Raw genomic sequence first — 25,216 nt, 5'->3', positions numbered from 1 at the left:
ATTTATATGTACTGATCCTTTTACTTACTTTAATCTGTACTAAAATTCTGTAATGTCTAATTTAGTTTTAAGTCGTGAATTGCTATCGTATTGTAAACAAAACATTGTCAAAGACTCTCATTGTTTGGAAAGATACTAATACACCTAGGAGTTGTCAGTTGCCAGTTCGGATATGCAGTGCGGTTAGCTCTGAGAGTCAGTTGTTGAGTCTGTGAAGTCTGTCAGTTCTGTTTGTAAATAAACGTCTGTAATGAAGAATTACTTGTTGTCGTCAATATGAACTCAAGACCTTTTGCACGAAGCAGACACCTCCTAATGCAACGTTTTAATTTGGTGTTGAGGAGCTGAAATGTTATAATATGCAGCGTATTGTGTGTATTGTGTATTAATCCAACCGGGACCTAGGAACGACGGAGAGGCTTCGTCCCCGCCTTAGCCCCCAGTGGTTGACAACCCCACAACAGGCCACAGCAGTCCACCCACTCCAGCGCCGCCCCACACTGAACCCAGGGTATTGTCCGGTTCGGCCCCCAGTGGACCCTCCTGCGAACGTCTCATTCCAGACGAGTGTAAACCCAAATGTTTCCGTGGTAGAGTAATTATGGTGTACGCGTACGCGGAGACAGTGTTTGCGCAGCAGTCGCCTACATAGCATAACTGAGGCGGAGTAATGGGAACCACGTTCGCCGAGGCTGATATAAAACCGGCTTAAAAACCATCCACAGGCTGGCCGGCACACCGGACCTCGACGGTAATCCGCCGGGCAGATTAGTGCCGGGGACCGGCACGCCTTCACGCTCGGGAAGCAGCGGCTAGCCGAGCGGGCTAGATATGCAGTACTAATAAAAGCTAGCCTTTAGCACTCGAAACTGTACAACACTCCATAGACACAAGAAAGGGGCTGGATATTTAACGGCCATATGCCTAAACCCACGTACCTCGTCCTTCTCGCGGCGGTTAATCTGCTGCTATCTGCACTGCCTGCTATGACGTGTCCAGCAGGGAGAGAAGCCACTCACACCAACAATACCAAGTTAATCTGGTACAATTCACTGTATTTTGTTAAACACTCGCACAGGGTGGGGCTGCACCGCTCACAATCAGCATTATTCCACAACGTACGTGATCAGTACCTGTATTCCCAGTACATGTCCATTGCGATGTATAAGGTTGTTGTCTGAATGATGGCATCCACTGCAAAAACACGGTGCATAGAACACAAAATAATCACTGTTCAACAAATGTTTTTATCATTCGACGATTGGCACAGTTCTTCCAACAGTACTGAACAATTCAATAGCTTATAATACGAGCGTGCGAGTGACCGAATCGCGACGCGGATGCTCCAATAAATTTCGGGTACGGCCTATTCGAAAGGGAAAGTACCTGCGCTCGTGATATTCAGCCAGTCAAAACCAAATGTGTTTCTTTCATTTAGAACTTGCAGTTAGGATCTACATCTACATCTACATCCATGCTCCGCAAGCCACCTGACAGTGTGTGGTGGAGGGTACCTTGAGTACCTCTATCGGTTCTCCCTTCTATTCCAGTCTAGTATTGTTCATGGAGAGAAAGATTGTCGGTTTGCCTCTGTGTGGGCTCTAATCTCTCTGATTTTATCCTCATGGTCTCTTCGCGAGATATAAGTAGGAGGGAGCAATATACTGCTTGACTCCTCGGTGAAAGTATGTTCTCGAAACTTTAACAAAAGCCCGTGCCAAGCTACTGAGCGTCTCAGAAGACTTCCTCAAATTAAGGCCGGTATTTGATATTAGTAGACTTCTCTTGGCCAGAAATGCCTTTTTTGCCATAGCGAGTCTGCTTTTGATGTCCTCCTTGCTCCGTCCGTCATTGGTTATTTTACTGCCTAGGTAGCAGAATTCCTTAACTTCATTGACTTCGTGACCATCAATCCTGATGTTAAGTTTCTCGCTGTTCTCATTTCTACTACTTCTCGTTACATTCGTCTTTCTCCGATTTACTCTCAAACCATACTGTGTACTCATTACACTGTTCATTCCGTTCAGCAGATCATTTAATTCTTCTTCACTTTCACTCAGGATAGCAATGTCATCAGCGAATCGTATCATTGATATCCTTTCACCTTGTATTTTAATTCCACTCCTGCACCTTTCTTTTATTTCCATCATTGCTTCCTCGATGTACAGATTGAAGAGTAGGGGCGAAAGGCTACAGCCTTGTCTTACTCCCTTCTTAATACGAGCAGTTCGTTCTTGATCGTCCACTCTTATTATTCCCTCTTGGTTGTTGTACATATTGCATATGACCCGTCTCTCCCTATAGCTTACCCCTACTTTTTTCAGAATCTCGAACAGCTTGCACCATTTTATATTGTCGAACGCTTTTTCCAGGTCGACAAATCCTATGAACGTGTCTTGATTTTTCTTTACTCTTGCTTCCATTATTAATGGCAAAGTCAGAATTGCCTCTCTCGTGCCTTTACCTTTCCTAAAGACAAACTGATCGTCATATAGTGCATCTTCAATTTTCTTATCCTTTCTTCTATATATTATTCTTGTCAGCAACTTGGATGCATGGGCTGTTACGCTGATTGTGCGATAATTCTCGCACTTGTCAGCTCTTGCCGTCTTCGGAATTGTGTGGATGATGTTTTTCCGAAGTCAGATGGCATGTTGTCAGACTCATACGTTCTACACAGCAACGTGAATAGTCGTTTTGTTGCCACTTCCCCCAATGATTTTAGAAATTCTGATGGAATGTTATCTATCCCTTCTGGCTTATTTGATCTTAAGTCCTCCAAAGCTCTTTTAAATTCTAACTCCGGGTCCCCTATCTCTTCTAAATCGACTCCTGTTTCTTCTTCTATCACACCAGACAAATCTCCCCCCTCATAGTGCTTTCAATGTAATCTTTCCACCTACCAGCTCTCTCCTCTGCATTCAACAGTGGAATTCCACTCTTAACGTCATCACCCTCGCTTTTAATGTGACCTACGGCTGTTTTGGCTTTCGAGTATGCTGAGTCAGTCCTACCGACAATCATTTCTTTTTCGATTTCTTCACATTTCTCATGCAGCCGTTTCATCGTAGCTTCCCTGCAATTCCTCTTTATTTCATTCGTTAGCGACTTGTATTTCTGTTTTCCTGAGTCTCCCGGAACATTTTTGTACTTCCTCCTTTCATCGATCAATTTAGGTATTGTAGAATGAAGGCTTTCACTACCGGGTGACGTGGTTGTTGATATACTCAGTCACCCGACCAGTCAGTCGGCAAGACTCAGTGGAGCAGCGCCTCTGGGGAAGTCCAGCGCAGTCCTGGACGAAACGTAAGGAGCAGAAAAGTTCTTGGAACACGACCTCACATCCCGGAAAGTATATCAATTTAGGTATTTCTCCTGCTACCCATGGTTTCTTCACAGTTACCTTCTTTGTACCTATGTTTTCCTTCCCAACTTCTGTTATCGCCCTTTTTAGGGATGTCCTTTCCTCTTTAACTGTACTGCCTACTGAGCTATTCCCTGTAGCTGTATCTATAGCCTTCAATCTTTTTCTCGTGATAACCTCCCCCTTCTCAGTCCCCTCCAAGAGATCCGAATGGAGGACTATTCCGGAATCTTTTGTTAAAGGAGAGATGCTTCCCTTAGTTGTATATTATGTGAGGAAATATACGTAACTATAAGTGACATAAAGCATGTAAGTTTCTGATATGTAATACCGACTATTTATGTCACAGCATATTGTGGGGTGCAGGGGGCCTTCCTTGATAGTAAACATTTGTCGTGCCAAAAGTCGAGAGGAGTATGCTTATAACCAGGTATATCTTTGCTGTATTTATCTTTTCAAATATGTTTTCTGACAAAAGAGCATTGAGTCAAATGGTTCAAATGGCTCTGAGCACTATGGGACTCAACTGCTGTGGTTATCAGTCCCCTAGAACTTAGAACAACTTAAACCTAACTAACCTAAGGACATCACACACATCCATGCCCGAGGCAGGATTCGAACCTGCGACCGTAGCAGTCGCACGGTTCCGGACTGCGCGCCTAGAACCTCGAGACCACCGCGGCCGGCAAAAGAGCATTGGTGTAAATATCAAGTGAACTAAACATAAAGTTCTAAGAAACTCCACTAGTAAAAAAATTGAGAAAAACTCTCACAAAACACTCGACGACGCTGTATTGTGACATCTAAAACGATCACTTGAAAACAGCATAACAGCCGAAACGAGACTCGTCTTAACGACGAACTAAAAAAATCTGTGTGCAACAGGAACTGGAAAAAGACATGCATCATTCACTGACTGTTGCGGTCCGATCAGAAAATAAACAAAGTTTGTTATTTAACATTTCCATCTGTTGGCAAATATGAAATTGGAAAAAGTAAGATGAATATAGGTGTCTGAGAGATTCGAACCAGTGACTACGTAACTACAATCCGATAGCACCACGAACTGAGCTATCGATAAATCCGTTAATAACCTACAAATATTTGAACTTAACAGAGATCGGAAATCTTACAATGTTCAAAAACTATTTTTTCCAGTTTGCTTTTAGAATTGTCTCGTACTGCTTTGAGAAAGCAGATGATCGGAGAGGGCCACTTCTTAAGGTCGCCCTGTCAGAGGTTTATTAACAATGATCATGTCATATGGAGTGCAGCTGTGGAGCACTGTGAGAGCTGTGGCAGCGGTGCGCATTTCTGTAGTCCAGGCTAGGGATGGGCAAATCTTCAACAATATCGATATATATTGTACCGTTGTATATAAAAGACGTATGTTTCATCGATACAACAAAATCGACATTTGGTTATATCAGTGGATATTTTCAAAATTTACAGGAATTTAAAAAAAATTAATCTAAGTCACAGAAATGAATAGATAGACGCTAACAGAACTTTCTGTTTAATACTTTGCCCTGTCAGTCTGCTTTTGTTATCTGTCACAGCCGGCCGGAGTGTCCGAGCGGTTCTAGGCGCTTCAGTCTGGAACTGCGCGACCGCTACGGTCGCAGGTTCGAATCCTGCCTCTGGCATGGATGTGTGTGATGTCCTTAGGTTAGTTAGGTTTAAGTAGTTCTAAATTCTATGGGACTGATGACCTCAGATGTTAAGTCCCATAGTGCTCAGAGCCATTTGGACTATTTTTTATCTGTCACAACGAAGTCTACTAAGAATGCCACTCTTTCGGTCGAAACGGGAGAGGCTTAGCATATTAAGTATTCTTCAGCAGTTTCCGACAAAAAGGATGTGACATGACGACTATGAACCCACAATTTCACAGTATCAAAGTTCCGTCCTACATTTGGTTAAGCGAGATATTGTTTTAGCTCTTTTGGCAGAGAATCAGTGTTTGGAATTTCTTGTGCGACTGAGCTGCCGGACAACAGCTTTTCATGCCATAACAACATTGAAGGGTAGTTAGAGTCTTCTTGTATTATATCTAAAGCTCCTTGTTCAGGTGACAATTGGCCCATTCGCTTACCGATTTTTCCACACTATGAATCAAGAAAAGACGAATGAATATATCGCTTTCGTTATTCTGTATTGAATATCGATTAACTTGTTGTTGTTGTGGTCTTCAGTCCTGAGACTGGTTTGATGCAGCTCTCCATGCTACTCTATCCTGTGCAAGCTTCTTCACCTCCCAGTTCCTACTGCAACCTACATCCTTCTGAATCTGCTTAGTGTATTCATCTCTTGGTCTCCCTCTACGATTTTCACCCTCCACGCGGCCCTCCAATACTAAATTGGTGATCCCCTGATGCCTGAGAACATGTCCTACCAACCGATCCCTTCTTCTGGTCAAGTTGTGCCACAAACTTCTCTTCTCCCCAATCCTATTCAACACTTCCTCATTATTTATGTGATCTACCCATCTAATCTTCAGCATTCTTCTGTAGCACCACATTTCGAAAGCTTCTGTTCTCTTCTTGTCCAAACTATTTATCGTCCATATTTCACTTCCATACATGGCTACACTCCATACAAATGCTTTCAGAAATGACTTCCTGACACTTAAATCTATACTCGATATTAACAAAGTTCTCTTCTACAGAAACGATTTTCCTTGCCATTGCCAGTCTACATTTTATATCCTCTCTACTTCGACCATCATCAGCTATTTTGCTCCCCAAATAGCAAAACTCCTTTATTACTTTAAGTGTCTCATTTCCTAATTTAATTCCCTCAGCATCACCCAATTTAATTCGATTACATTCCATTATCCTCGCTTTGCTTTTGTTGATGTTCATCTTATACCCTCCTTTCAAGACGCTATCCATTCCGTTTAACTGCTCTTCCAAGTCCTTTGCTGTCTCTGACAGAATTACAATGTCATCGGCGAACCTCAAAGTTTTTGTTTCTTCTTCATGGATTTTAATACCTACTCCGAATTTTTCTTTTATTTCCTTCATTGCTTGCTCAATATACAGATTTAATAACATCGGGGACAGGCTACAACCCTGTCTCACTCCCTTCTCAACCACTGCTTCCATTTCATGCCCCTCGACTCTTATAACTGCCATCTGGTTTCTGTAAAAATTGTAAATAGCCTTTCGCTCCCTGTATTTTACGCCTGCCACCTTCAGAATTTGAAAGAGAGTATTCCAGTCAACATTGTCAAAAGCTTTCTCTAAGTCTACAAATGCTAGAAACTTAGGTTTGCCCTTCCTTAATCTAGCTTCTACGATAAGTCGTAGGGTCAGTATTGCCTCACGTGTTCCAATATTTCTACGGAATCCGAACTGATCTTCCCCGAGGTCGGCTTCTACTAGTCTGTAAGGAATTCACGTTAGTATTTTGCAGATGTGACTTATTAAACTGATAGTTCGGTAATTTTCTCATCTGTCAACACCTGCTTTCTTTGGGATTGGAATTACTATATTCTTCTTGAAGTCTGAGGGTATTTCGCCTGTTTCATACATCTTGCTCACCAGATGGTAGAGTTTCATCAGGACTGTCTCTTCCAAGGCCGTCAGTAGTTGCAATGGAATGTTGTCTACTCCGGGGGCCTTGTTTCGACTCAGGTCTTTCAGTGCTCTGTCAAACTCTTCACGCAGTATCGTATCTCCCATTTCATCTTCATCTACAGCCTCTTCCATTTCCGTAATATTGTCCTCAAGTACATCGCCCTTGTATAGACCCTCTATATACTGCTTCCACCTTTTCTGCTCTCCAGTCTTTGCTTAGAACTGGGTTTCTATCTGAGCTCTTGATGCTCATACAAGTGGTTCTCTTATCTCCAAAGGTCTCTTTAATTTTCCTGTAGGCAATATCTATCTTACCCCTAGTGAGATAAGCCTCTACATCCTTACATTTGACCTCTAGCCATCCCTGCTTAGCCATTTTGCACTTCCTGTCGATCTCATTTTTGAGACGTTTTTATTCCTTTTTGGCTGCTTCATTTACTGCATTTTTATATTTTCTCCTTTCATCAATTAAATTTGATATTTCTTCTATTACCCAAGGATTTCTAATAGCCCTCGTCTTTTTACCTACTTGATCCTCTGCTGCCTTCACTACTTCATCCCTCAAAGCTACCCATTCTTCTTCTACTGTATTTCTTTCTCCAATTCCTGTCAAATGTTCGATTATGCTCTCTCTTATCTCTCTTATCGATTAACTTATATATTGATAATTTAAATATTGACGATGTACAGCGACATTATTTTGAAGGAAAACCGATATTTTGATATACTGATATTTTCGCCGCCCCTAGTCCAGGAATGGAGGTGAGCCACTGCTCGAACGTGTCGTCCGGGCTGGACGGCGCGGTGCAGCGGCTGGTGGTGAACGGGCAGTCGCTGGAAAACCTGGGCGAGGACAAGCAGGGCGTGCTCCAGTGGCAGGGCCCGCCCTGTGGTAGCAGAGACCTCTCCAGCCCTTGTCTGCATGGCGGCGTCTGCCAGCCGCTGCTCAACGCCTACTCCTGCCGCTGCCCGCCGCACTTCGCCGGCGCCCACTGCGAGCACCCCAGTGAGTACCAACTACATCTCTGCCGACAGAAACGTACGAGACACTGCTCGAACCTGTATCACTGATATTTTGGTCATCACCTCTTCAGTAGGTCTGACACGGCTCTCCATTCCTATCCCTTGCCAGCTACCCTCTTCGTTTCACCATACACTGTCTTATCAAAAGTATCTGGACACTTATCGGTGGACGTTAAGATAGGGTGTGTCCACCACTCGCCTCTACGACGGCTTGAAATCTGCGGAGGAAACTTCCATGAGTTATCTGAATGTCTGTGGCCGAATGGCAGCCCATTCTTACTCAAGAGCCAAAACAGAGAAGGTAAAGTGGGGTGAGAAAAGTCATATGATACTTCCTAATATTGTGTTTGGTCTCCTTTTGCCAGCGTAGTGCAGCAACTCTATGTGGCATGGATTCAACGAGTAGCTGAAAGTGCACTGCGAAAATACTGAGTCACACTGTGTCTATAGTCTTTCATAATTGCTCGTGCAGGATTTTGTGCACGAACCGACTTCTCAATTATGCTCCATAAATGTTTATGGGATTCATGTCAGGCGATATTGGTGCCTAAATCATTCGCTCAAACTGTCCAGAATGTTCTTCAAACCAATCACAGTAAATTGTGGCCTGGTGACATGGCACATTGTCATCCATAAAAATTCCATCGTTGTTTAGGAACATGAAGTCCATTAACGGCTAAAAATTGTTCCCAAGTAGCCGGACACAACCAATTCCAGTAAACTGTGGGTTCAGTTGGACCAGAAGACCCAGTACAGTCCATGAAAACACCGTCCGCACCATTAAGGAGTCACCACCAGCTTGCATAGTGCCTTGTTGACAGCTTGGATCCGTGGCTTTGTAGCTTACCATCAGCCCTTACCAACTGAAGCCGGGACTTCTCTGACAAGGCAACGGTTTTTCAGTCGCCTATGGCCCAATAGACATGGTCACGAGCCCAGGAGAGGTGCTGCAGGTGATGTGCTCTCGGTTATTAAGTGAAGGCCATTGCCCACTGCGTTCTCTGTGGTGAGAGGAAATTTGGTAGTCTCGACATACTTTTGACACTGTGGATCTCGGAATATTAAATTCCCTGGCAATTTCCTAAATGGAATGTACCATAACCTAGTTCTTTCCAAAAATCTGTGTTCAAAGTCTATTAATTCCCGTTATGCGGGCATAATCACGTCAGAAACATTTCCACCTTAATCACCTCAATACAAATGACAGCTCCACCAATACACTGCCGTTTTATACCTTGTGTACGCGAAACTACCGTCATCTACATACGTGTTCATTGTTATCCTATGACTTTTGCCACCTCAGTGTACAGTGGGCAAAAAAATAAATGGTCACTTTTTAGAGACTACGCCATTTCCCCCCATTGTGACGCAGAAGTTTGAAGTTTGGCTCAAAGGTTCATACAACCTTCTTATGTAATGGTGCAAAAGCTTGGCGCCGTACGAAACTACCCTCACTCTCGATCTCGCTTAAAACGGAGAGGTGTCGACATATTCGGAAAAAAAGGCCAGAGCTCAGAAGTTCGTGTGAGGTGTAAAGGTGCGTTCATGCGCTCACATTGGCACCAAACTTTACCATAATTTTGCCCAACGCCACAGCGTATGTGTCACAGGGTGTGAACATCTTCACGTGCCCCCTTACCCACATCTCACCGTTTCTCTTGACACCTCTCCATAGGAGGTCAGAACTGCGATACCCAGCGTTGAAATCACGCGGCTTTCTTATGGATAGCCAAGGAAAACATTTTAGACACACTTCTGTTGAGAATCGACACGAAAAGGCCGCAGGAGGAGGCATAAAGGATGAAGGTGAAACCACCTCTTTCTTTTGGGGTGTTCATTTAAACACATTTCGCCGGCAAATACACCAGTATAGAGTGCAAAGTGCAACTGAACGACGATCTTGACAACTTTTGGGATTGTCAACACTCGCTGCGCTATTTACCCATTCTCTAAGGACATCGTGGGACTGCAAACACTTTGAACATCATCTGACCCCCCCCCCCCCCCCTGGAGGGTGCGCGACGGTAATTCTTGCTCTGGTATACAGGGTGGAGCCACTAGCGACTCTTCCAGATCATTCTCCGAAATTTGAACATGACCCAAAGCAGGAAAGGGTATTTAGGTTACGTCAGCTATTCTTTCTTTTGTTCTCCTGTGGTGTGCCATGAGGGAGAAAGGAGGGGGGGGGGGGGACATTGACACATTGTGTGAATAGAACGGCAAATGGTCCCTCAGAGACCTTCCAATTCGGCAATAAAATCAGTGCCAACCGCGGACATCTGTTGAGCACTTTAAAAACGTACGCATACAGAGATGATCTGGTCCTAGGTACCTGTGGGCAGGCAACCCCTATGACACACTACAACTGAGTGTCACTGCGCTGCCACACTAGAACCTGCTTGCAGACATGTGGAATCTGAGGTATGTGGAATCAGTGACCTCATTCAAATAGACGGGTGTAACACCTTGTATGGATATGAAATAGGTTGAGCAAACAGGCTCAGTCATAGGTACAGCAGGTGGTAGGCTTGGTTCCATTTGCAGAACACTAGTGAAATGCAAACATTCAACAAAGGAGATTGCATACAAAACACTCATTTAACCTGTTCTAGATTGTTTCCCAAGTGTTTATGCACTTTAGTAAATAAAACTATCATGGGATATTGAATATACACAACAAAGGACAGCACAAATGCTCAAAGGTTTCATTGACTCATGAAAGTGCGTCACAGAGATGCTAAAAAAACTGAACTTGCAGACGCTTGAAGATAGGCGGAAATTATCTGGAGAAAAGTCCATTTACAAAGTTTCAAGAACTAGCTTTAAATGATGAACTTTGGAACGTACTATCACCTGTACATCTCATTCCCATAGGGATTGCGCGGTGAAGATCAGACGAATGACAGCACGCACAGAGGCGTTTAAGCAGTCATTCCTCCCGTGTTCCACAAGTGAATGGAATGGAAAGAGGCCCTAATAACTGATAGAATAGCAACCCCTCTCTGCCACGAAGTTCGCAGTGGTTTGCAGAGTATGGATGTACATTCAGAGGCAGATTGACAGTCTGCCTTATGTATACTATAGCTTTGCGCCCACTGCTTCACACACGTGGACAGTATAGCCTGCACAGATTTTTTGTTTTGTTTTTATTTAATCGAATTTTTATGTTGTTCACAAATTGCAACACCCCTAAGCTTTCCATGCTAATTAAGGCCATATAAAAATGATCTTTTCCGAATATACTCCGGACCAGAAAACGATTCTGGTAGCTGGAGTCCGAAATTTTTGTTACTCATGGCTTACGCGTTCTTGTGGAGATATTTCCATAGCAACTTTCAACCCCTAGCAAGTATTTCTGTATATCTAACCAAGAAGTGAAATACCAAATTTCATAAATTTATCTTAAAAATTTTTAATGTAACGAAATAGTTTCTTAAAAATTTTAGTCCCCTATTGCACTCCCTTAGGGTTTGAATTTCCAGAGCCACTGAAACACATATTATTCTTTATATCTACCGGAGTAGTTAAATCCAATTGTCATGGATATGGCCTTAAAATTCTTTTGCAGTTCTTTAACAATTATTAATTTTCAAAAAAACCTTCACCTACTATTTTATCCCCTTAGTGGTTGAATTTCCAAAAATGCCGATACGCCTATTTTTTATTTTCTGGCTAAGCACCAAATGCCAGTGTTCACAGTTCCAGCTTCAAAATTCCTTTAACACTGACATATTTTCAAAAAGCCTTTCATCCCCTTAGGGGTGAAATTTCGGGCAATCTCTTCTTAAATGATGTCTGCAGTAATACATCCACACAATCTGCAAACTTCAAGTTTCTATTCTTAGCGGTTTGGCCTGGGCAATGATGAGTCAGTGAATTAGTCTGACCCTATTTCACCTCCTTAGGGGTTGAAGTTCCAAAAACAGTGAAACACATATTTTTTCATCTCTAGCCAAACACCAATTTTCAAAGATTTCGCTTTAAAAAATCTTTTGCAAAGAAACATTTTCATGTAACGTTTTACCCCTATTTCACCCTCTTAGGTGAGATGCATATGTTTTACTTCTGTTGCAGGAGCCAAATACAATATTTTCAAAGATTTAGCTTCAAAAATGCTCTTACAATTAAATATTTTTAAAAAAACATTCATCCCCCATTGAACCCCCATTATAGGGGTTGAATTTCCAAAAGCAATGAAACATGTATCTTTTATTTCTAACTGAGAAGCCAAATATAAATTTTCCTAGATTTCAGTTTAAAATTGCTTTCATAATAAGATATTCTCATAGAAAGATCTCATCCTTTATTTCAACCCTTAGTGGTTCAATATCCAGAAACAATGAAACACCTTTTTTTGTTTTATTATTTATAACCAAGAAGTCAAATACCAATGTTCATATATGTAGTTTTAAAAATACTTTAGTAGTTTTTTTTAATAGTGATATGATTTCAATAAAAGCTTTCACCCACTATTTCACCACCCTAGGCGTTAAATTTCCAAAAATGCTGAAACATGTATTTATTTATTTATGACTGAAACACCAAATGCCAGTTTTCATTGGTCTAGTTCAAAGTGCCGTAATAGCGACATTTTTCAAAAAATCCCTTCATCCCCTATTTCATCTGCCTAGGGTTGGTATTTCGAAAAATACCTTCTTAAATGACCTCTACAGTATAAGACCGAAATCTCCAAAATTCAAGTTTTCATAAAAAGGGAGAAAGGGATAATGTAGAAAATTTAGACCCGTTTATATGCCATCTGTGTTTGCTAAAGTTATTGAAAAGGCTGCGTATGTAAGGATAATAGATCATTTTATATCACACGATTTGCTATCAAATGTACAGTTCGGCATGTGATGACGTTTAACAACTGCAAATGCTATATTCTCTTTTCTCTGTGAGTTACTGGATAGGTTAAACAAAAGGTTTCGAACGCTAGGCATATTTTTTTATTTAACAAAGGCGTTTTATTGCATTGATCAAAAATATTGCTCCATAAGTTGGACCATTACAGAATATGGTGAGTAGCTCACAATTGGTTCACCAGACAGGAAAAGGTCATTATTCACAGTGTTGAGAATGGTTGTGATGTGGGGTCTGAGTGGGGTATGGTCAAATGGGGGTAACCCCAGGGATCAGTGTTGGGGCCACTCCTGTTCCTTATTTATATAAATGATATGCCCTCAAGTATTATGGTATTTGCTGATGACCCTAGCATGGTTCTAAAGGATGTTGTGTGCAAATTGGCTCTGTATCAAATACTGCAGTTCATGACATAAGTTCATGTCTTGTAGAAAATAAACTAACGCTAAATCACAATAAGACTCAGTTTTTACAGTTTCTGACACACAATTCGACAAAACTCGACGTTTCACTTTCACAGAATTGGCAAATGATTAGTGAAACTTAACGGTTCAAATTTCTGGGTGTTCATATAGATAGTAAACAGTTGTGGAAAGCCCATGTTTAGGATCTTTTTCAAAGACTTAATGCTGCCATTTTTACTATTTGAATGGTATCTGAAGTAAGTGATTGTTTGGCTTGAAAATTAGTCTACTTTCCTTATTTGCATTCGCTTATGTCGTATGATATTCTATTTTGGGGTAGCTCTTCCCATTCTAAAAGAATATTTTTGACTCAGAAAAGGGCAGCTTGGGCAATAAGTGGTGTAAGTTCAGGAACCTCTTGTCGACCCCTATTCACTAGTCTGGGGTTTATTGACATTGGCTTCTGAATATATATATTCTTTACTGTCGTTTCTTGTTAACAATATTAACTTATTCCCGAGAATAAGCAGCTTTCACTCAGTTAATACTTGGCAGAAATGAAATCTGCATTTCGATCGGACTTGCTTAACTCTTGTGCAGAATAGTGTGCAGTATACTGCTACATTCATTTTCATTAAGCTAGCACTCGAATTCAAAAATCTTAGCAGTAGTCCACGCTCTTTCAAATCTAAACTGAAGAGTTTCCTCATGGGTCACTCCTATTTTGTTGAGGAGTTCCTTGAAAAATTAAGCTGATTCTTCTGTTATATTGTTGACTGCGTTTAGTTAAACTCATGGCTTGACGTTTCTTGGTTTCATAAACATTTTATTTTTGTCTATTATTAATCTTTTTTTTAATTTCATATGCTGAAAATGTTCCATTACCTTGCAGATTTGCCAGGCAATTTGGTCCTACGGAACTTGACATGTAAATAACTAAATTTGCCAGTCAGTTAATTAGGACATTGCCTTTTACATTGAAGAGCCAAAAAAACTGGTACACTGCCTAATATTGAGTAGGACCCCCACAAGCATGCAGAAGTGCCGTGGCACGATGTGGCATGGACTCAACTAATGTCTGAAGTAGTGCTGGAGGGAAATAACACCAATAATCCAGCAGGGCTGTTCATAAATACATAAGAGTACAAGGGGGTTGAGATCTCTTCTGAACAGCACGTTGCAAAGCACCCCAGATATGCTCAATAATGTTCATGTCTGCAGAGTTTGTTGGCCGGAGGAAGTATTTAAACTCAGAAGAGTGTTCCTGGAGCCACTCTGTCGCAATCTGGACGTGTGGGGTGTCGCATTGTCCTGTTGGATTTTCGCAAGTCTGTGGGAAAGCACAATGTACATGAGTGGATGCAGGTTATCAGTCAGAATGCTTACATATGTGTCACCTGTCAGAGTTTGTATCTAGACGTATCAGGGGTCCCATATCACTCCAATTGCACGCGCCTCACATCATTACAGAGCCTCCACCAGTTTGAACATTCCCCTGCTGACATGCAGGATCCATGGATTCATAAGGTTGTCTCCGTATCCATACACGTCCATCTGCTTGATACAATTTGAAATGATATTCGTGCAACCAGGCAACATGTTTCAAGTCATCAACAGCCCAATGTCGTTGTTGATAGACACAGGTGAGTCGTAAGGCTTTGTGTCATGCAGTCATCAAAGGTAGATGAGTGGATCTTCAGCTCTGAAAGCCCATATCGATTATTCTTTGTTGAACACTTCCCACGCTGCAACTTGTTGATGGCCCAGCTTTGAAATTAGCGGAAGTGTTGCTCTTCTGTCACACTGAATGATTCTCTTCAGTTGTCGTTGGTCCTGTTCTTGCAGGATCTTTTTTCCGGCGGTAGCGATATCGGAGATTTGATGTTTTACCATATTCCTGAAATTCATGGTACACTCGTGAAATGGTCACACAGGAAAATCCCCACATCATCGCTACTTCGTAGATACCTTGTCCCATCACTCATGTGTTGACTACAATACAACGTTCAAACTCACTACCATTGTAGCAGCAGTATCTGATCTAACAACTGCAACTGACCCTTGTTGTCGCCGTTGCCGACTGCAGCGCCGTATTCTGCCTGTTTACATACCCGTGTATTTGAATATGCTTTCCTTTACCAGTTTCTTTGGCACTTCAATGTATATATAGTGCTCTACCGTCTGAGCTACCCAAGCACGACTCACGGCCTGTCCTCACAGCTTTACTTCTGCCAGTAGGGGGGAGTGGGGTAAGACAGGATAGTTAACATATTTGGGGCCATTAAATCAACAATCATAGTCAGAAGATCTTGAAAAAAATATAATGTAATTGTACATAATTATAGCTGAGAATGAAGTAGAAACAAATTTGTTTTGACTTTTCAGTTACAATATAAAACTGTCTTTGTAATACAATGACAAATTTCCATCTTGCCCCCATCTAGTGGAGTAAGATGGGGTTACTAGTGGGGCAAGATGGGGTCAGTCTTTGCACAGTTCACGAACATGAACTGCTTCATCGTCTTCATCTTCTTCTCGTGCACAGGAACAATGAGCTCATCATTTGCATATAAAACACTGAATCCACCCTTCAGTAGACTGTGAGTACAAGTATCCACAGTAAAGACACTCAGCATCAGAAGATTCTGATGAAAAGGAACTTATCTGCTTACGTTTTAAGTTGGCTTTGTTAATTTCTTTGCCTTGCTTTTGTATTTTCTTCCTACTACACGACATTTTTAGCAATACTTGGTTAGTGATGGTTGTATTTTTCTTATTTTGAGCAAATCTCTTTGTTAAGGTTTTCCTAGCTTGCCCCATTTGCTTCATTTCTTTTTCTCTTTTTAAATTTATTTCTGCTTGTAAATCATTTTTGTAGGGTGATTTAGTCAAAACTGCTGGTTTACTATGCTTTCGGCTCTTCTTTTTTGAATGGAGGCCACTGCAAGAGGGAACTGGTACAATGTCTTCTGGTGTTGGACATTTTGGAATGGTTACAGCCTTTCCAGCAGTTGTAGTAACATTAATTTGACTTGAAACAGGCTGAATATTTTCAATTGGAGCAGCAAATTCAAGTATTTCATATGTAACATCAGCCTGGAGAATGTCGGAGGGAACAGCTGGAGTTGACATATCCGATTTAGCAGCAGGCTGATGTGGGCTGGAGACACTAGAAGGTTGATGTAGGCCTAAATAGGCGGAAGCAGCAGGCTGAGGTGAGTTGAAAGCAGCAGAAAGCTGGTTGGTGTTTGTAGCCCCGTGGGTTGAGGGTTCATTATCTGTGACATCTGGCCTAGGCTTATCTGGAGTCTCAGATGGGGCATAATCACGGCCACTGAAAACGCCTTGGTTAGTAGGCCAAATTCCAGTTTTGTGAAATACATTAACTGCTGTGGACATAGTTGCTGCCTTTACAAAAGCCCTTCCATAAAGCTTAGATATTTGGAACAAAGAGACAACACGTCCTGGATTCGACTCGAACCAGTATGAAACTTCCTGGTCATAAAAAACACTCAAAGGCTTCATGAAGCTTACATAGAGAGGCTGCAGGTGATGAGTGCGATGTGGTGGGAAGCACAACAACACTACGCCATTTTCCCTTGATAAGTCAATAACATCCATATTTTTGGTGTGAGTAAAATGTCCATCGACAATCAGGAGAACTGGCCTCTCCTTAGTAGCTCGGCTCCAGTCAACAAATTTCTTAAATAAATTGAAAAAAAATATCGGATGGCATCCATCCACTTGGGCGATACGCTGCCCAGGCTCCAGGAGGGCAGTCATTCATTAACTGATCGTTAGCTCGAACCCTTGGAAAAATAAAAAGAAGGGGCATATATGAACCAGCTGCATTGCAACATACTTCTATTGTTACAGTGTTGCCTCTTTCAGCACAACATAACACGCCAACTTGTTTTCTACCTTTTAGAGACAGAATATTTGACCAATGCTTTGGTACTACAGTTACTCCAGTCTCATCACAATTATAGATTCTGTCAGGGGTAAATTGATGTGTATCAATAAGTCGAGTTAACAAATCAAAAAATTTAGTTACGTTCGGTTTGTTGAATGCTGCAGCTCGTGCTGCACTTGTGTGCTCTGATTTTCTTAGGGTTATCTGAGGATGCCTGCGTTTGAAACTAATGAACCAATCTTGGCCAGCTACTTGTTTTTCCTGAGAAAATGTGTGCTTTTTACACAACTTGTCTGCCCATTGAAAGGCAAGTTTTCTGAGGTCATATGCTGTCAGACCAAATAACCTTTCCTCCATTTTTAGTACATATTCCACCCACATATTCTCTTCCTCTGGAATAAAAACGGTATTAATTGGCACTAGACTCTTGACTAAAATTGGAGTTGTTTTATTTGAATACATACGTCCACTCGATGACGCAGTAAATGTATTTCCGATTTTTCTGTCTGTTCACGAGGTATTTTAACTCTTCTTTCTATAGTTGTTTGCGGAACACGAAAAGTGTCAGCTGCTCTTTTATATCCCATTTCACCTGTGATAACAGCGTCAACTGCTGATTTCATTGCTTCTGGAGACCATCCACCTCGATCAGTCTTCCTCTTATATGTCCTTACCATCTCAGAAACCTTGTACAAACAAAAGACGAAACTGTAAAATCTGTGGGGTAAGACGGGTTGGTTCCCCATCATGCCCCAAGAAAAGATCCCGTCTTGCTCCACTGATACATTGCGGAATATTTATCGCTGGTTTTAGATTAGGTTTCGACTAGAAGTATGTATAATATACCTAACAAAACGTCCAAAACTAACAGTTTCAACCAATATATACAGTGCTTCACTTAATGAATGTATTTTACCTGTATTCAGCACCAAACTTCAACTTCACAAAGAAACTTTCCGGCAAAAATCGCTCCAGTCGAGGGAAACGGACATACTCAAGGCAAACTAACAGTTCAGAATGGCTGCCGCTTACACGTATTCTTTTTCTCCATCCCTGCTAGCAGTATGGACGTTTTCCGCTAGATTGCAGCACTAACTGAGCCGTATAGCCAAGTACCCCTTCTTACCCCGCTACCCCGTCTTACCACACTTTCCCCTACCTCGTCTCCTACTTTCCAAACAAGTAGGAAACGAGGTACTGGCAGAAGTAAAGCTGTGAAAACGGGCTGTGAGTCGTGCTTGGGTAGCTCATGTGGTACAGCACTTGCCCGCGAAAGGCAAAGGTCCCGAGTTCGAGTCTCAGTCTGGCACACAGTTTTAATCTGCCAGGAAGTTTCATATCAGCGCACACTCCACTGTGTAGCGAAAATCTCATTCTGGAATCATTCTTGACCATATCTGAGATGCCTTGCAACGTGCTGTTCAGAAGAGATCTCCAACCCCTCGTACTCTCACGGATTTATGGACAACTCTGCAGGATTCATGGTGTCATTTCCCTCCAGCACTACTTCAAACATTAGTCGAGTCTATGCCACTTCGTTTTGCGACACTTCTGCGTACTCAAGGGGGCCCTACACGATATTAGGGAGGTGTACCAGTTTCTTTGGCTCTTCGGTCTATATCGTGAGCAAATCTCAAGTTAGCGAGTCTCTTTCCGTTTATTCTGATTCCCCTTACTCTTAAAATAATTTTGGACATAGCCATCTCAAGAACTGCTATGAATAATTTCAGGGATATAGGATCACCCTGATGTATTCCTCTTCAAATGGAAAATTCCCTTGTGCGTTTTCCAACACAAACAGAAGCTGTCGACGTATCATTGATGTTACATAATATGTTTATGTATCTTGTATGGTCAGTGCCTGTATAACTGTAGGGTGGTTGACAGAATCAAAAACATTTTCAGAATCTGCAGAAGCTATGCGTTGTGGCATTTCACTTTCACTGGCTCGACTAATTACGTCGCACAGCGTGTGTACATTGTTCATTATGCTATAATCACTGCAGTATATAGCTTGTTCTATGGCCTGTGCGTTTTCCAGAACACCATTGATGAGATTTGTCAAGACTTTGTAGATAACAGGTAGTGAGCTGATTGGACGATAATTCTTCAAATTGCAGATACATCCACTTTTGCATATAAGGATTACGTTGGCCTTGTTCAGTTGGGTGGGGATGCTGCCAACCATCTCCTAAAAATAGAACCATACAATCACATAAATTAGTCCTACGATTTTATATTTTCATCAGACTGTGTCTCGATATTAACCAACACATGAACAGCCTGTCTCTAATGTAATAACTGTAATTAGATCTTACCTATGAAGAGTAACTTTTCTTCCTTTGCCGTATTTTGATTTGCATCCGTAGCAGAAGTAATTATTACCCATTGATGTCACTGGCAAAGAAATATGTTAAAACAGGGCAAATAAGTGTAATAGTAGTGTTTCAGTCGTAGCTCAAAATGTAAACAAACAGTGAGTTATATAAGTCACGTGACATTTTCAGTTTCATGTTTGCTACAAGTGCAGTCCGCTAGGCTCACTCTTCAGATATTCCTCATCTATGGTGGACTCAGAAGCATATGATCTTGCTATAACATAGACACGTTTTCAGCGGTATTTCATCTATGAGCCAAATGCGTCCATCGAAAAGACAAAATACAGTTCAGTTTTCAGCACTAGAAGTAAGCTAAAAAGGTGTCAAATTTCGTGGTGGAAAACAATACCAAAAACATTGGTTTCGAAATACGGTACAGTTTATTAAATTTTAAATATGCCCTCAACTGTAAAACTTAGAAGGCACGAAAATAATGCAATAAATTCATTAGCACAGTCACGTGCGTGAAGTTTTCTGCTCATAGTGTCATAGAAACATTTACGTTCAATAACCATTTTTAGTGTGTAGGCAGTCGAGAGCGGGCGTGGTAATTACGACGATAAATAATCACTCGCATTCCCGTTTCTTACTATGAGTACTTTTATTCTCGCAGCGTATGAACAATGCGTGTAGCTGTAGCATAGAGCGCGTACTGCAGAACCTGGTCTGGCAAAGTTACTGTGGTTCTTGCTGCGGTAGGGCAGCGATATTATTGGAGAGTTGGGCCAGTGGTTTACGTCCACACAAGTATATATTTTTGTTAACAGCAAACAGGGTTATCTGAGACGTTTTGAAATTATTTTTTCTATTTCAGAAAGCCGATATTTAGTTTTCGTGCTCAACCTAACGTCATTGATATATAGTACGAAAAAAAGTACCATTCTTTGAGTATGTTGTAGCTTTATTTCCTGACTCGTTGGGTACGCTAGTTAAAATCTGTTGCACTTCTTCAGTAAGCCAGCAGCCCATCTGGATTCGTCGGGAAATTTCAGTTCTTAAGTTTCCTTAAATACCAATTGCCCAGATAAACATACCCGTTAACATTTTTAGACAGTTGTCGTTCACTATTATTTGTCTTACACATGCACACTTACTGTGCATATTTGTTTTGGACAAATTTATCTAAAGATCCACTTTTTCGTAACTGTCTTGTAAATCCTTCGTAGATACAGAAGAAATTTCAGATCTTCATAGCAAAGAGGTAAGGTCCATATTCACATTGATAATACAAAAGGATGTAATTTGCGTATACTGATGGAGCATGTTTACCTTTTACGTATCAAAGTACTACACCTTCAAAAAATATTAGTTCGATTTATCAATAGTTTGACGTACAATACACTTTATATTCTTTCTGTTAAGTATACTTCTGGGGTATGGCGTGTTCTCAAACTCAGCGAATTAGTTACAGAGTGTTTAGTTACGGTATATCAAAAAACTCAATTTCAGAATCTTGAGCCCTCTTCAGTGGCGTTTCGCGGGCTTCAGCACTTAGTTTTGCATGCTGTTTCTCTTCCCCTTGCTCACGGCACAGAGGCTGCCGCGACAGCTTCTGTTGTAGAATCCTATGAGCCACAGTCGGACACGCATTTGCTCTCTCCCCCTTGGCTGTTTGACTGCGATGCTGTAGCTGCAAAGGGCAGAAGTCGCAGCACACAGTCACACGACAACCGCTTCTTCGCTGTTGGCCAGTTGTCCAAGTGCGGCTCTCTCGGAGACTTCTCGAAGTTTCCGTTTGCAGTTAATGTTGACAGTATAACCACTTGAGCTGCCAGTTACAACTTGTCCTCGCTACTTACTTGTGTCAGAGGCGAGTAATTGCCACAGAGAATTCAATGCATCCTCATTCCAATAATATCATTTGTAACACAGGCATTCCACTTGAAGAGTGAGTGCAGAATGAGTATTCACTTTCTAAAGCAGTGAGAGTAATTACCTCCTAGGGGTAAAATGAAAGTGCTGAAGGAGAAAAACGAAATTTGTTCAATAAAGATTTAGCGACCTGAAATTATTTGTTTAAAAATAGTCACTTTACGAGAGTGGTTTGATAAGTCTGGTAAAAAAAAAACCAAGAAAAAATGTTTGTTTCGTAAACTACTCGCATAGTCTCATTCGAGGGATATACATTTGGTCAAGCGATCCTTCAGCTTTCCCATCGGAGAAATGGATTCCGTAAACTCTACAAAATACTCATTGGCTCATTTGATGGAATTTTCTTCTCAGCAAGCCAATGTCTCAAGTTAGGAAAAAGGAAGAAGTTACTTTGGACTAAGTCTGGTGAACATGAGACATGAGGAACTAATTCAAATACCAGTTCATACACTTTCGCCATTGTTATCGCTGATGTGTGTGTGATGGCGCATTATTCTGGTGAAGCAGCACTTTTCTGTGTGCCAACCTAGGTCATTTATCAGCCAGTGCAAGTTTCAGACTATCCAATAATGAAGCATTATGGGGTCCAATTATGGTTCTGCCTTTTTTCAAGTAATCGATAAAGATTCTTTCTAGGAAATCCCAAGAAATAGTGACCATCACCTTACCAGCAGACAAAATGGTCTTTGATTTCTTCAGTGCTCTTTCACCAGCCTTTGATAACATTTTCTTGACTGCCGTTTTGACTCTGGTTTGTCATGATGATGGATCCAGATTTCATCCACCGTAACAAATCTGTGTAAAATGTCTTGCGGACTTCGATGTTGAAATACTGTGCCATATGTGCTTTTGGTTGATGTGAACAATTGTGGGAGCCATCTTGCACATAACTTCTTCATAGCCAAATTTCCCAGCAGGATATTATGTACTCGCTCAATTGAGAGCCTACAGTCTCAGCAATTTCAGTTTTTTTTTCGGTCTTCCTTTGGCATTTCACGGATTTGTCGGTGGTTTCCTTTTCTCTATTCTATGGCCGAAAGGAACTTCACTTCAGTGTTTGTCCAACCACGTTTAAAGTCATTTATCCAAAAGTAAATTATATTCAATGATGGTGCAGAGTCCGCATGAACTGAATGCAGTTCTGAAACTTCCTGGCAGATTATAACTGTGTACCAGACCGAGACTCGCACTCGGGACCTTTGCCTTTCGCGGGCAAATACTCTACCATTTGAGCTACCCAAGCATCCAAGCACGACTCACGCCCTGTCCTCATAGCTTCACTTCTGCCAGTACCTCGTCTCCCACCTTCCAAACTTTACAAAACCTCCACTGCGAACCTTGCAGAACTAGCACTCCTGAAAGAAAGGATATTGCGGAGACATGGCTTAGCCACAGCCTCGGGAATGTTTCCAGAATGAGATTTTCACTCTGCAGTGGAGTGTGCGCTGATATGAAACTTCCTGGCAGATTAAAACTGTGTGACGGACCGAGACTTTAACTTAGGACCTTTCCTTTTCGTGGGCAAGTGCTCTAGCATCTGAAGTTTCATATCAGCACACACTCCGCTGCAGAATGGAAACTTTCATTCTGGAAACATCCCCCAAACTGTGGCTAAGCCACGTCTCTGCAACATCCTTTCTTTAAGGAGTGCTAGTTCTGCAAGTTTCGCAGGAGAGCTTCTGTAAAATCTGGAAGGTAGGAGACGAGGTACTGGCATAAATGAAGCTGTGAGGACGGGGTGTCAGTCGTGCTTGGGTAGCTCAGATGGTAGAGCACTTGCCTGCGATAGTCAAAGGTCCAGAGTTTGAGTCTCCGTCCGGCACACAGTTTTAATCTGCCAGGAAGTTTCATATCAGAGCACACTCCACTGCAGAGTGACAATCTCATTCTGCATGCAGTTCTGTTTTTATTTGTGTGGTAGTCGAACTCTTCAAATGAAAATGTTTTCTCCATTTTCAATCGCAGTCAATGCACTGACCAATTCAGATGGCTGTCGACAATGAACCTTATTCTGTATATTGTTAAAAAAAATTATAGGATCCTTGGAACAATGAAGCTTACCAACCATGAAGGTGAGACAAAAATATTGCATTCTTTCATGAAAATTAACCGACCTTATCAAACCACTATCATATTACTATTATAAAACAAACAAACAACATCCGCAAGGGCCTTGAAGACCCAATGGTACTGACTAGCCACCATGTCCTGCTCAGCCCACAGGTGTCATTGGATGTGCATATGGAGGGCATGTGGTCAGCACACCTCTCTCCTGGCCATTGTCAGTTTTCATGGCCGGTGTTGCTACTTCCCAATTAACACAGTACTCAGCAGGCCCAGTGACCCATCCAAGTGTTAAGACAAGCCCGACAGCAGTGGTCTGTCAGGAACCAATGTTACCACTGTAGCAAGGCCATTGGTGTAATACTATTATGCTAGAATTTAATATATGATGGATCACTGCCACCCATTTGAAATGCAGTTGTGAATAATAGCTTCCTCTATATATTTTCATGCACTGCAATCTTGAGTGCTAAGAATCCCCAATGCTCGTGCATATTTTCTACTGACTTCTACTCATCTTCTGTTCATTTGCCTTCTCAGTCTTCTGTTATTTCTTGACCATCTGCCATTCATCTTGCTGGCTAGTGTCCAGCTCATCTCCACTTCTTTCCATCACTATTATAGTTACGTCTTTCACTCTAGTCTGTTCCCTAATCCATTTATTTGTATTCCTGTATCTCACAGTAAGTTACAACATGCATCCCCCCACTGGTCACTGAGCACCCTTCACATTTTGAATAGTCTTCATGTTAAAAGGCTACATCTAACTGAAATCAGTTATATCTGGTGGTACATGTTCCAGTCACATTAATGTAGCCACTACCATTGTTTGACACCTATGTGAAATAACCACTCACAGATACCAGGTGGCAGCACCAGCAGTGGAAGGTATATAAAGCGTGCCAGGGGACACGGAAAAAAGTGCAGTCATTGCCGTGATGGGAGATGAAGCAATTTCTTTGAAATCCTAAATGCCACGGTCATTGGTTTTTGTGCCAAGGGTGGAAACATTTCAAAGGCAGCTAAGTTTGTTATCCATTCACAAACCCTTGTGGTTAAAGTATATGATGCATGTCAAAATTACACTATCCAAAACTGGTGCTGACGCAACTGTGGTGCACCGCAGGCCATAGATGACAGTAATGAATGACAGCTGTGGAGATATTTATGGGTAAAAAGACATACTGCTGGTAAGCAACTAACCACTCAGACAAAACAAGAGGCTGTCAACAGTGTCTCCTTGACAACCATTGAGAATATGGGTGTCCACAGCAGGAGCCTAGTTCATGCACCAATGCTGACTGCTGCTCATTGGCAACAAAGGCTGAGATCTGCATGCCGATACTGCAACTGGACATCTACTTGGTGGCAACAGGCAGCCTTTTCAGATGTATCATGTTCTAAGCTCCTTTGGACAGATGGCCATTGATGTGTACAGCTTGAATTGCCTGAGAGCCAACACCCTGGAACTCTCACCACAAGGGTCCAGGCCAGAGGAGGGACCATTGTGGTCTGGGGAATGATTTCGTGGTGTTCCCTGGGTGATCTTGTCATACTGTAAGACACAATGGATCAACACAAATATGCACCTATCCTTGGGGACCATGACCAGCCTAACACACACTTTGAGAATACTATGAGAAGGATAGATTGCTACTCATCGTATAGCAGAGATGCTGAGTCGCAGACAATAAAAAGACTGTCAAACAAGTAAGCTTCCAGCCAAAACAACCTCACACCCACATGACCACAAT

At 41.8% G+C, this 25,216-nt stretch overlaps 1 protein-coding gene across 1 annotated transcript in view; it reads left to right on the top strand.

The window, feature by feature from the left end:
- The window catches only part of LOC126336002 (agrin-like), a 1,245,461-nt gene that overhangs the window by 1,159,584 nt on the left and 60,661 nt on the right, over positions 1 to 25,216 (top strand). The window contains exon 23 of the mRNA XM_049999480.1: positions 7,695 to 7,951. Coding sequence (XP_049855437.1) covers positions 7,695 to 7,951 — 257 coding nt within the window. The remainder of the gene's footprint in view (positions 1 to 7,694; positions 7,952 to 25,216) is intronic.

Source organism: Schistocerca gregaria, chromosome 2, assembly GCF_023897955.1.
Source record: "Schistocerca gregaria isolate iqSchGreg1 chromosome 2, iqSchGreg1.2, whole genome shotgun sequence".
NCBI lineage: Eukaryota > Metazoa > Arthropoda > Insecta > Orthoptera > Acrididae > Schistocerca > Schistocerca gregaria.
The sequence above is the reverse complement of the archived record's forward strand: the minus strand, read 5'-3'. Positions and strand labels throughout refer to the sequence as shown.